General features: G+C 43.6%; 1 protein-coding gene across 7 annotated transcripts in view; it reads right to left on the reverse strand.

Annotated features, from left to right (window-relative positions):
* Positions 1 to 6,384: 6,384 nt before the first annotated feature.
* The window catches only part of SYCP2L (synaptonemal complex protein 2 like), a 56,442-nt gene continuing 50,230 nt past the window's right edge, over positions 6,385 to 12,596 (reverse strand). For 4 of the 7 annotated variants that reach the window (XM_069563074.1, XM_069563077.1, XM_069563076.1 and 1 more), the window contains 4 exons: positions 12,178 to 12,269; positions 11,875 to 11,974; positions 11,711 to 11,769; positions 6,385 to 6,657 (listed from right to left, as the gene is read on the reverse strand). In XM_069563074.1, coding sequence (XP_069419175.1) covers positions 6,603 to 6,657; positions 11,711 to 11,769; positions 11,875 to 11,974; positions 12,178 to 12,269 — 306 coding nt within the window. In that variant the 3' untranslated portion in view covers positions 6,385 to 6,602. Of the gene's footprint in view, positions 6,658 to 9,116; positions 9,166 to 11,710; positions 11,770 to 11,874; positions 11,975 to 12,177; positions 12,270 to 12,596 lie in introns of all 7 variants that reach the window. The other 3 variants (XM_069563075.1, XM_069563073.1, XM_069563071.1) reach the window with 2 other exon arrangements.

Here is a 12,596-nt window from a genome sequence, read left to right on the forward strand (position 1 = left end):
GTATGTCATGATTCCTTTTATTCGCTTCAAAGAAGTTAAAATGTGTTCTGCATGCTATTCCAAGTGACCTATTACACAGGAATTTGGTTTTTTTTTAACAAAGTTATATTTTAGCAATTAATTTTGCAGGTGTAATCCATTTCAGTAAGCAGTGGGCTTTTATATAACAATGTCACCTTTATGCAGTATTCATATACCGAGTTGAACTCTTTCAGAAAATGGTCATTCATAAGGAAAAGTTAAGAGTAGACTAGCAGAGAGGATATGGTGGTGGTAACGGTACAGAGTCTACTTGCCGATGCAGAAGACGTCAGAGATGCAGATTCAATCCCTGGGTCAGGAAGATCCCCTGGAGAAGAGCATGGCAACCCACTCCAGTATTCTTGCCTGGAAAATTTCATGGACAGAGGAAGCTGGCGGGCTCCAGTCATGGGTCACAAAGAGTCGAACATGACTGAAGCGATTTAGCATACTGCACAGCAAGCAGAGGATAGAAAGGTTATAACAGAAACAGCTACACAGAATGACCCAGGGAAGAGTGCAGGACTGGCTGAAGAGGCTAGACTGGGCACAAGCAACATGGGGCCACGCTCTGCAGCCCTGGGCACTCTCTCTGCAGAGTCAGGCAGACAGGGGGCTGGTGCAGCATCTCAGGAGTCTGTCTGAAGCCTGAGACAGACGTAAGGTCGTGGGGCAGATCACAGACTGGCATGGTGTCGATGTAGAGCGTAGAGGTTTAATGTGATGTTGACAGCAACACGCAGAATGGTACAAGAGAGGGCTCCAAGTCTGCTTAGGAAGTGGCTTAAGTTCCTGGACAGTAACAAGGATGGGGCAGAATATCCTGAAGAGCAGGAGCGGGGCAGAGTAGGAGGTGGCCCTGGAGAGTGGAAACTTCACCTCACCTCCCCAAACGGGGGCCAGAGACCTCCCCATCACCTCCTGGGGTTTCCTTACCTTAAACAGTGGGTGCAACCAGTTCATTAAAGCCTAGTAACTTGTTGCAAATTAAAAGCTGCTTGTACATGACAAACGTTCACCTAAATAAGCTTCAGTTTCTCAGTATAAAGAAAAACTCAATGTGTTTTTATTATTCAGTTTATTATTACCACTTACTATTTAGGATTTCTTCAAAATCAAATTATATTCACATTAAAGAAGAATTCTAAAAATAAAACATAAAGGGTTCTACTCCAAGGCAAGTTAAAATAATAATCACTCTTACAACACCTAAACTACACTCACCTAAAATATCCCTTGACCTTCAGTAACATGACTTTCAGTCATGGGTTGGTGGGGCGGGGGGGCAGTGGGAAGCAAAAGCTATCGATTTGTAGGTCATTTTTCTGTCTTGAGAGGCAGCACTCAGGAAACACTGGGATGACACCAGGAGGACAAGCAAATATGAAAGTCAAACCCTCACTGAACACTTCGTAAATCAGCCAGTTTGGCTCTTAGAAGCAACCCACTGGGAGCCCATTATAACCCTGTGTGTGGGTGTCCCCAGCTGCTAAGTCACGTCCAACCCTTTGCAACCCCACGGACTGCAGCCCGCCAGGCTCCTCTGTCCTTGGGACTCTCCAGGCGGGAGCACCGCAGTGGGTTGCCACTTCCTCCTGCAGGGGATGGAACCCACGTCTCCTGCATTGGCAGGCAGCTTCTTTACTCCTGAGCCACGTGGGAAGCCCTACTATGACCCCATCTGAAGCCAACTCCCGTCTGACAGTCCAGCCCAGCTGCGGCAGGCACCTTGGCATCTGCACACACCAGGCTGACCCTGAGACGGGGGCTGTGCTCTTGTGTGACCAGTTACCACCACTCATCCTTTTACACTCGGCTTGTTAACCCAGCTGACCCCCAAAGGCATCTGAATTTGACACCTGAGCACTAAAGAACAAAAGGAAAAATTCTTCTGCACGGTTTTGCCTAGACTGAGTTCACACATTTCAAGGGAGATGAACTTCACTTTCCTGTTGACTGTGACCCTAATGATAAATATCACAAGTTGCAAATTTCTCTGAAAGATTTAGGCACTGTCCCAAAGATGGTCCATGTACAGAGCTAGCCTTTATTTTTTAAGTCCAGTTTAATCTTATGAGCCTTGATAAACTCCGGAAATAGTCATGTTCAATTGCAAAATTCATCAAATCTACCTTCCCAGTGCTGTATGTTATTATGGTGATACAGAAGTGACCCAGATGAAATATATGCCCTTCCAAGTTCATAGTCTTATAAAGCAGATGGAGAAACATTTAAATAAAAAATAATAGAAATACGGAAAACCACTTACCGAGAAAATTTTTCGAAAGGAGACAGTGTCTGGGCTTAGTTTTGATGGGTGAGGAATTTTCCAATGAGACAGGGAGGGAACTTAGTCCTAGCAAATCCCAGAGGTTAAACACCTAGCATTCTACCAGGACTCACCATCCTTTCCCAAGGATGAGGCACTTCTCCAGTGCCCCCCATGTGGCTGGCATTGTACTGGGGCTTTGGAATAAAATAGTGAAGAGATCAAACAGGGTCTCTGCTCAAAGAGCTCAGGTTGAGGGTGGAAGATGGGAGGTTGAAGAGGGAGGGGACATATGTATATATCTATGGCTGATTCATGCGGATGTATGGCAGAAACCAACACAATATTGTAAAGCAAGTATCCTTCCATTAAAAAAAGAAAAAAGAGCTCACAACTAGTGAGTACCTCCTAGAGGAAAACAGGGGTTACCTCAAAACTCCAAGAACATGCTGTTGATGCTGTTAAAGGTGTCAGGATTTGGTCTCGCCCTGTCCCGTGGGGAACCAAAGATGAATGCTGAGACCACTGTTTGTGCCTGATTCAGCTCCCAACACCACTCTGCTACTCCTGGCTCGACCCAGAGCGACCCAGACAGCTGAAACGCCATCACCGCATGTGAATAAGCACACTTTGGGAGTCTATCTGAAGTTTTCCCTTCTTTTGATAACAACTGCACTGTGTATTTGTATGCAAGCTGAGAAGCAGAACCGCTAGGTGACAGCCACGTAAATCCCCCAGAACCTGACCTCACACGGCTGCAGGAGTGAAGGAGGAGCCTCGGGAAGGCAGCTATCATCAGGTGTGATGTGGGTGCTCAGCGGGCATACCACAGACATTCGGGAAGAGAATATGGACGTGGGCTGGGGAAGACTGAGAATGAGCCTGAGCTGCAGCCCACGCAGACAGACGGTCACGTGCCTCTGACCTCGGTGGTGAGGGTGACCTGCAGAAGCCAAGGCCTGTGCCCCAGAGCCCTACACACACCTGGCCCAGGAGGAGGAGCTGATAGACGGCTGGGGAAGCACAGCAGCTGCAGGGCCAGCATGTGCCTCAGGGGGAGCCTGCAGACCGGCCATGAGGCAAGCGTGCAAAGCGGCAAGCCCAGTCCTCTGCCCGCAAGCCTCCCCCTGGACCTCCGCCGTGGCCACTCTCACCAGAAAGGTACAGGGGCGTGAGTCACCCTGCCCAAGTCAACAGGTCGCAAAGCCACCATGTCCTGTGGCGACAGTCGAAAATGCCCATGCACGTAGGGAAAGATCCAGCGACCCCAGCTGAACTTACCTGAATCCCCAGCAAGAGAGGTCTCAGTCAACAGTGGCCAGTCCTCCAGATCCGAGATGGTGTCTGCTTCTGCTTCTCTATTATCTGGTCAGTAGTAACAACTGCATCATAAACGGGAGAATCAAACCATTGAAGGACCAGAAACGTTAAGGGCTAGGCCAATTACAGCTGGGCCTCCGCCTCAACAGATCCCAGTTCATGTGGAAACAAGTTTCTCTGGCTTTCCTTGACCCAAGGCGAAGCCAAGATTTTTATCTTAATTAGCATACTCATTTTCTAAAAGCATCAGAATGCTGAACTGACACCTACTGTCCATATGTTCTAACCACTCTGACCCCCTTCCACTTTCCTGCTACACATAGACACATTCACAGACACACACACACAGACACACACACACACACGTACATTTCATTCCGTAGTTGAGGTTCAGCTACACTGGACTGGAGACCTTCTGTATTAGTCAGGATTCTCCAGAGAAAGACAACCAATAGGACATAGATACAAATATCTTGTTTATTGTAATCTACACACTCAAAGTCTTTGGCATAGTCAATAAAGCAGAAATCGATGTTTTTCTGGAACTCTCTTGCTTTTTCCATGATCCAGCGGATGTTGGCAATTTGATCTCTGGTTCCTCTGCCTTTTCTAAAACCAGCTTGAACATCTGGAAGTTCACGGTTCACGTATTGCTGAAGCCTGGCTTGGAGAATTTTGAGCATTACTTTACTAGCGTTTGAGATGAGTGCAACTATGCAGTAGTTTGAGCATTCTTTGGCATTATGCAGAGTACATCATGAGAAACGTTGGGCTGGAAGAAGCACAAGCTGGAATCAAGATTGCCAGGAGAAATATCAATATCAGATATGCAGATGATACCACCCTTATGGCAGAAAGTGAAGAGGAACTCAAAAGCCTCTTGATGAAAGTGAAAGAAGAGAGTGAAAAAGTTGGCTTAAAGCTCAACATTCAGAAAACTAAGATCATGGCATGTGGTCCCATCACTTCATGGGAAATAGATGGGGACAGTGGAAACAGTGTCAGACTTTATTTTGTGGGGCTCCAAAATCCCTGGAGATGGTGACTGCAGCCATGAAACTACAAGATGCTTACTCCTTGGAAGAAAAGTTATGACCAACCTAGATAGCATATTCAAAAGCAGAGACATTACTTTGCCAACTAAGGTCCATCTAGTCAAGGCTATGGTTTTTCCAGTAGTCATGTATGGATATGAGAGTTGGACTATGAAGAAAGCTGAGCACGGAAGAATTGATGCTTTTGAACTGTGGTGTTGGAGAAGACTCTTGAGAGTCCCGTGGACTGCAAGGAGATCCAACCAGTCCATTCTGAAGGAGATCAGTCCTGGGTGTTCTTTGGAAGGAATGATGCTAAAGCTGAAACTCCAGTACTTTGGCCACCTCATGCGAAGAGTTGACTCATTGGAAAAGACTCTGATGCTGGGAGGGATTGGAGGCAGGAGGAGAAGGGGACGACAGAGGATGAGACGGCTGGATGGCATCACTGACTCGATGGACTTGAGTGTGAGTGAACTCCGGGAGTTGGTGATGGAAAGAGAGGCCTGGCGTGCTGCGATTCATGGGGTCACAAAGAGTCGGACACAACTGAACGACTGAACTGAACTGATAAATATCTTGATATACAATTTATATGTGTATATAACATATACACATATATATAACATGCTGCTAAGTCACTTCAGTCGTGTATTGACACTGCTACCCCATAGACGGCAGCCCATCAGGCTTCCCCGTCTCTGCGATTCTCCAGGCAAGAACACTGGAGTGGGTTGCCATTTCCTTCTCCAATGCATGAGTGAAAAGTGAAAGTGAAGTCACTCGGTCGTGTCCGACTCTTAATGACCCCATGGACTGCAGCCTACCAGGCTCCTCCATCCATGGGATTTTCCAGGCAAGCATACTGGAGTGGGATGCCATTGCCTTCTCTGATACACATATATATAACATACAGACATATAAATTGTATATAAAGAGAGAGGGAGATATCATTCAGCAACTGGCTCCCAAAATTGTGGGAGCTGGCCGGTGTGAAATCTGAAGGGCTGGCCATCAGACTGGAAACTCAGGCAGGGTTTCTAGGCTGTAATCTTGAAACAGAAATCCCTTCTTTCAGCAACCTGTCTTGACTCTTAAGGTGTTCAACTGATTAGGCGAGGCCCACCCACTTTATGGCAGGTAATCTGCTTTACTCAAAGTCTACTGATTTTAATGTTAATCACATCTTAAAAAAAGAAGCTATTAAATAAGTGCTCTGATACTCTTATAGCTTACAACATACTAAAACATAGCTCATTAAAACATTCAAGAAAAATGACAAATTTGGGTTATAAAGACTGCTTTAGGCATATTAAACTATAACTAAGCTATATTATATAACAATTATATAATGTATAATCTGGCCTTCAGTGTAGTCTTTAACTGCAGTTATCCAATCATGTACTTTATAGTTGCTTTAACTTATGTAGGTTTCACTTTTCTAAAATAAACCCAATCAGCTGTATATACAACTCCACACACCAGACTTTATTAGAGCATTTAGTAATTATCAAAAGATGAATATTTCTCCTCTGCAAAAGCTGGAAGTTTTGTTAAAGTTTCAGAGAAACCAGAATATCTGCCAAACAGAAGAATAACTATTTCAAAATACAACACCATTTTCATCTGACCTATTTTCATCCCAAAGTAAGCTCTCCCTTAAAGAGACACACTATGTAGTATATATATATATATACACAGATGTTGAGGTTTCCCTTCTCCCAAATAACTTGAAGACACTTCTCAAGTAAAAATCAATTTTACTTTCAAAAATTAAAAAAAAAAAAAGGGCAACATCACTTCAAGATGCTAAACATCCTGAACTTCTTATTTTCTGACCAAATTTAAATACCAAAGGTAAACCTTTGTGAACAAATGGACAAACGACCAACATATTACAGTCTGTCCCGACTTGGCAGGTCTCAGGAACTCCGTTTGCTGTGGACGCGCACAGAACACTAAGGCACGGCCTGTGTGGCTGGAGGCTGCTTTGTCTTCTCCCCGTGGCTCAGGCTGGCAGAAAGGGAGCAGGAGAACAGCAGTTAGTGAAGCCTGAACTATCCCCCTCCTAGTCCCTAGAACTCAGGGAACCAACGTGAATGTCACTCCCTGTCATCAGCTACCTCCCTAACTCAGATAATAACTTAGCTCCACAGGGAGCTAAGGCCACCGCACTGGAGGGAACTGCCCAGGGTCAAAATCACTCTCAAAAATCTCTTAAACGTGTGCTGCTTTCAAGACTCACATGTCGTCTCTCCATAGTCTAATGCATGATTTTCCCCCCTTTGGTGTTGGAGAAAAGACAGCTATTTCTAAGGAGGAGGGCCAGTTAAAGTGGCTGGTCTGGCCTTTGGGAAAATGCCCATTGTTAATAAGCAGACTGAGTGCAGTTGGAGGTTCACAAAACAAGAAGTCAGTGGGACCACATTCTCCCATCCTAAAGCGAACACTAGGGCGCATGCTCATTGAGAACAGACAGAATCACCTCTGTGATTTATTTCTCAATCTTACAATTTAATTCAGGCATGACACACATTATTGGTTACCTACCCAACATCTATACTCCCCTTTCTCCTTATTAACAGAACCCCACTTTGCGGGAGGACAGTAACAAGCTCAGTTTAAATCTGCAGCCCCAGATTCCCTCGTAACTAACAAAGCTTCATGTGATTCAGTTCTGGCCAATAATATGGAGACAAAAGTCTACTGATTTGGCTTCCATGAAAACTATTTCCCTAATTTTTAAAAAAGAAGAGAGGCTCTACTGGCACACATCTTTTACCAAATCCTTCACCATCTGCCCCTCCCTGCCTAGAGAGCAGATGTGCTTGGAGGTAGAGCTGCTATTCTGTGACCATGAAACCCAAAGCGAAAGGAAAGATAACAGAGTAGGAAGCAAAAGGAACCCGCATCCCTAACTGGCACTCAGAGCTGCCGTTCCAGCCTTGGATGGGTTTCCCCGATGACTCAGCCAGTGAAGAATCTGCCTGCAAGGCAGGAGACACAGGAGATGCAGGTTTGATCCTTGGGTTGGGAAGATCCCCTGGAGAAGGAAATGGCAACCCACTCCCGTATTCTTGCCCTGGAGAATCCCATGGGCAGAGAAGCCTAGGAGGCTATAGTCCATGGGGGTCTCAAAGAGTCAGACATGACTGAGCTCAGCACCAGCCTTGGACAAAATCCCTCTGGGCTACTGCTCACAGGGTTCAAACAAAACCTCTATTTGGTTCAGCTGCTGGAGTCTGATTTCTCTTATACATGAATGACTGTAACACATACATTTAATTCACATTAGATCCAATTCCCCACTAGGGCTGGGATTCTAATATACTTAGCCCAGATTAGGCTTTTATCCATATCCTCTTTTAGTACTATTTTGACTTGGAGATTTTGTTATTTTTGTTTTCCCCAAGTAAAACAGTAACGTTTCCCTGGTACTGAAAGTCATTCAAGATACAAGGGTATTCACTAAGATTTGTTTGTGATAATTTAAAATAATCTGAATGCTCATCAACAGGAAATCAAATGTGAAAGTATAAGAGACCCATAAACTAGAATAGCTACAGTTATTTTAAAAATTAGCAGATCCTTATTACTCACTTGGAAAGAAATCCTACTTCTGTTACTGAGGGAGCAAACGAAGAACAATGCACATAAAATTTAATATATCATTTATGTTACTTAAAATACACATACTGAAACTTATCAAGATGTTTGTATATATTCTTATGTAAACATAGAAACATAGCTGAGCACCGAGAAATTGATGCTTTTAAACTGTGGTGTTGGAGAAGACTCTTGAGAGTCCCTTGGACTGCAAGGAGATCCAACCAGTCCATCTTAAAGGAAATCAGTCCTGAATATCCATTGGAAGGACTGATGCTGAAGCTGAAACTCCAATACTTTGGCTACCTGATGCAAAGAACTGACTCAGTGGAAAAGACCCTGATGCTGGGAAAGATTGAAGGCAGGAGGAGAAGGAGACGATAGAGGATGAGATGGCTGGATGGCATCACCAACTCAATGGATGTGAGTTTGAGCAAGCTCCACGAGTTGGTGATGGACAGGGAAGCCTGGCGTGCTGCAGTCCATGGGGTCACAAAGAGTCGGACACGACTGGGCGACTCAACTGAAACAGAAAAAAAATCAAGAAGTATATATACTAAACAGTAAAGAGATAGTTCTCTCTGGATCATAAAAAAGAGCGAAGGTTAGGGAGAGAGGAAAATTCACTTACTTGATAAATGTTATGTTGTTTGAGTTTATTACACAAGAGTCATTTGTGAAAGTGAAAGTGTTCGTAGCTCAGTTGTGTCCAACTCTTTGCGACCCTATGGACTGGAGCCCACCAGACTGTTGCATGGAATTCTCCAGGCAAAAGTACTGGAATGGGTTGCCATTCCCTGCTCCAGGGGATCTTCCTGACCCAGGGATCAAACCCAGGTCTCCTGCACTGCAGGTGGACTCCTTACCATCTTAGCCACGAGGGAAGCCCAAAGTCATTTATATCTTGCACTTAATCTAAAAAAAATACAGAACAGCCTAAGTTAGAAAAGTCAAGTCACCTAAAATGTCACCACACAGAAATAACCATGGTTGACATTTTGATGAGAATCTCCTAGAATCCAGACCTCTCACTACATATGCATGTGCACACATCTTCTCATCCTCTGTAACACCACCCACCCCCTCCTTGCACAATCCTCTCGCCCTCTTCTGCTGGCTTCCTCTCCCTTATCAAACTTCAGCTCCCTGCAGCATCCTGAGGATTCTGTCCTGGAACAATTGCTCTCTGTAACTGGTCCCTAAGTCAACTCATCCGGTCTCATTGTCAGACCCTCCACCATGAGTTTCAGTCTTGACTATCTGGTTACCCACTTGACAGCTCCATTCAGATGCTGAAACCACAAATCTAATGTACATCTCACATCCAGCCTTTAAGATCCAGCCACACCCTTCTCCTTCTCCCTCCACCAATAAAAGCAGAACTTTCCCAGTCTACACATATACACATACACACATACACCACTACCAGCAGTTCCCGAAGTGTGAGCCTTTGGGATGTCTAAGTTTTCAAAGATTCTGTGAGGTCAAAACTATTCTGGTAATACTGTGATGAAAACCAGCACAAAAGTTGCTTCCTTCATTCCTACTGTCTCTACAAACATACAGTGGAGCTTTTCAGAGGCTACCTGACGTGTGGTGTCATGATGGATGGAATTCAGAAGCAGATATAGAGTCCCTTATTAAGGCAAACTGTGTGGATCACAACAAATTGTGGAAAATTCTTAAAGAGATGGGAAAACCAGACCACCTGACTTGCCTCCTGAGAAACCTGTACACAGATCAAGAAGCAACAGTTAGAACTGGACACGGAACAACAGACTGGTTCCAAATAGTAAAAGGAGTACATCAAGTCTGTATATTGTCACCCTGCTTATTTAACTTATATGCAGAGTACATCATGAGAAACGCTGGGCTGGAAGAAGCACAAGCTGGAATCAAGACTTCCGGGAGAAATATCAATAACCTAAGATATGCAGATGACACCACCCTTATGGCAGAAAATGAAGAACTAAAGAGCCTCTTGATGAAAGTGAAAGAGGAGAGTGAAAAAGCTGGCTTAAAACTAACATTCAGAAAACTAAGATCATGGCATCCAGTCCCATCGCTTCATGGCAAATGGATGGGGAAACAATGGAAATACTGACAGACTTTATTTTCTTGGGCTTCAAAATCACTGCAAATAGTGACTGCAGTTATGAAATTAAAAGATGCTTGCTCCTTGGAAGAAAAGTTATGACCAATCTAGATAGCATATTAAAAAGCAGAGACATTTTTTTGCCAACAAAGGTCCCTCTAGTCAAAACTATGGTTTTTCCAGTGGTCATGTATGGATGTGAGAGTTGGACTATAAAGAAAGCTGAGTGCTGAAGAATTGATGCTTTTGAACTGTGGTGTGGGAGAAGACTTTTGAGAGTCCCTTGGACTGCAAGGGGATCCAACCAGTCCATCCTAAAGGAGATTAGCCCTGGGTGTTCATTGGAAGGACTGATGCTAAAGCTGAAACTCCAATACTTTGGCCACCTCATGCGAATAACTGACTCATTTGAAAAGACCCTGATGCTGGGAAAGACTGAAGGCAGGAGAAGAAGGGACAACAGAGGATGAGATGGTTGGATGGCATCACCGAGTTGATGGACATGAGTTGAAGTAAACTCTGAGAGTTGCTGATGGACAGGGAAGCCTGGTGTGCTGCATTCTTTGGGGTCGCAAAGAGTCGGACACGACTGAGCGACCGAACTGATTAAGCCAAACATTAGAGATCTGCAAAAGCACAAAACAACACTAATCTTTTCAAAGTTCTTGTTTTGAAAAATCTGGTTATTTTTCATAAAAATCTGTTATTTATATCAATAGGTAAACATTTATTACACCTTGGGGGCAACTGAGTCCATGCACCACAACCACTGAGCCTACGCTCGACAACTACGGAAGCCCGCATGCCTAGAGCCCCTGCTCTGCCACGAGAAAGCCACCACAATGAGAAGCCTGCCCCCAGCAACGAAGAGCAGCTTTCCCTCGCCACAACCAGAGAAACTTTGCTGCAGCAAAAGACCCAGCGCAGCCAAAAATAAACTACGTAAATAAAATTGAAAAATAAAAAAATGTATACATACACTATGTATATAAGGTGTGTAGAATATATTCTACCAAGTACACAACTGAAAATCAACTGTTCACTCAGAAACCTTGATATTTTTCTCAAAATCTGTTTTAATTTTTAAAAATCTTGCTTAAAAAGAAAACAATGTGTATCCTAAAAGAAAATGAAGTTTGCATGATCCTGCTTATGCTTTTCAAAATGTATATGTCTTGATCAGTATTGTAAGCCATACTCTATGCCCAGGGAGTCCCACAGAAGCGGCTGGTTAGAAAAGACGCAGCTAATTAGCTACCTAAGAAAGGTTTTACCAACATCAATCACTCATGCTTTAGCTAAATACCTCCTACTTCAACGAAGATACTTCTAGGAAAGATACTTGTTTAAAAAAAATAATAATACCTCTGGAACTGCAGTTCACAGAATGATTTTAGGTCAGCTGACTGCTTCCCCCAAAATTCCTAAAATTGGACAAGACGTGGGTTGGTTGAAGCGGTTGACAGTATTTCTACACCAGAACACATCTTCTTAAGTCACAGAGAATGTTCCAAACAAAAAGAACTTACCAGAACATTGTCCTCAAGGTGTTGAAGAACCTCGAAATCCTTGTCAAGACTGCTCAGCTCTTGAAGAACAAAACTGTGAAACTGTTCTAGTTTATTCAGTCTGAGAAAAAACAAGAGCAACAAGCTTCACCAGACTGCTGGATGTGACAAAGACATCTCTATTCTTATTGCAGACATACTCCACATTTTTCTCTAGATGTTTCTTGTCTTAAGAATATACATCTCCTTTCTCTTCTTTCCCCTTGGAAATGTTGTTTTGAGGAATCACAATTCCATAAACTTGCACTGAAACCCAACACTTACCTGCGATGATGTATCTGGTTTAACAGTTCTATCAGGCAATCTGGTACGTCGTTTGCATTTTTTGAATAAAGTGGGCTCCTTCTGTACCTAAGCTAAACCATAACAACAACAAAATGAGCACATCCGGGTTAAACATAACTACATAAATAGGGTGTAGGCTTTGTATTAAAAAGATGTTGCCCGCACATAATATTCACAGAGAACATCATCACTAAAGTACTGTAATAAGACACCATGCTACACATTTCATATGTTATTACCTCAGGTTTGATATCAATAAAGGACAATAAGCTAAAACAGGAAACCTTATATTCATGCCACTGATACACATATTGAATATCACAGACAAATTTCCATTATAAATCAGCTTACATTAGTATTGCAGAAAATAAGACTGGAGATCTTTCAAGTTAGTTCAA

This window comes from Ovis canadensis, chromosome 20 (assembly GCF_042477335.2).
Source record: "Ovis canadensis isolate MfBH-ARS-UI-01 breed Bighorn chromosome 20, ARS-UI_OviCan_v2, whole genome shotgun sequence".
NCBI lineage: Eukaryota > Metazoa > Chordata > Mammalia > Artiodactyla > Bovidae > Ovis > Ovis canadensis.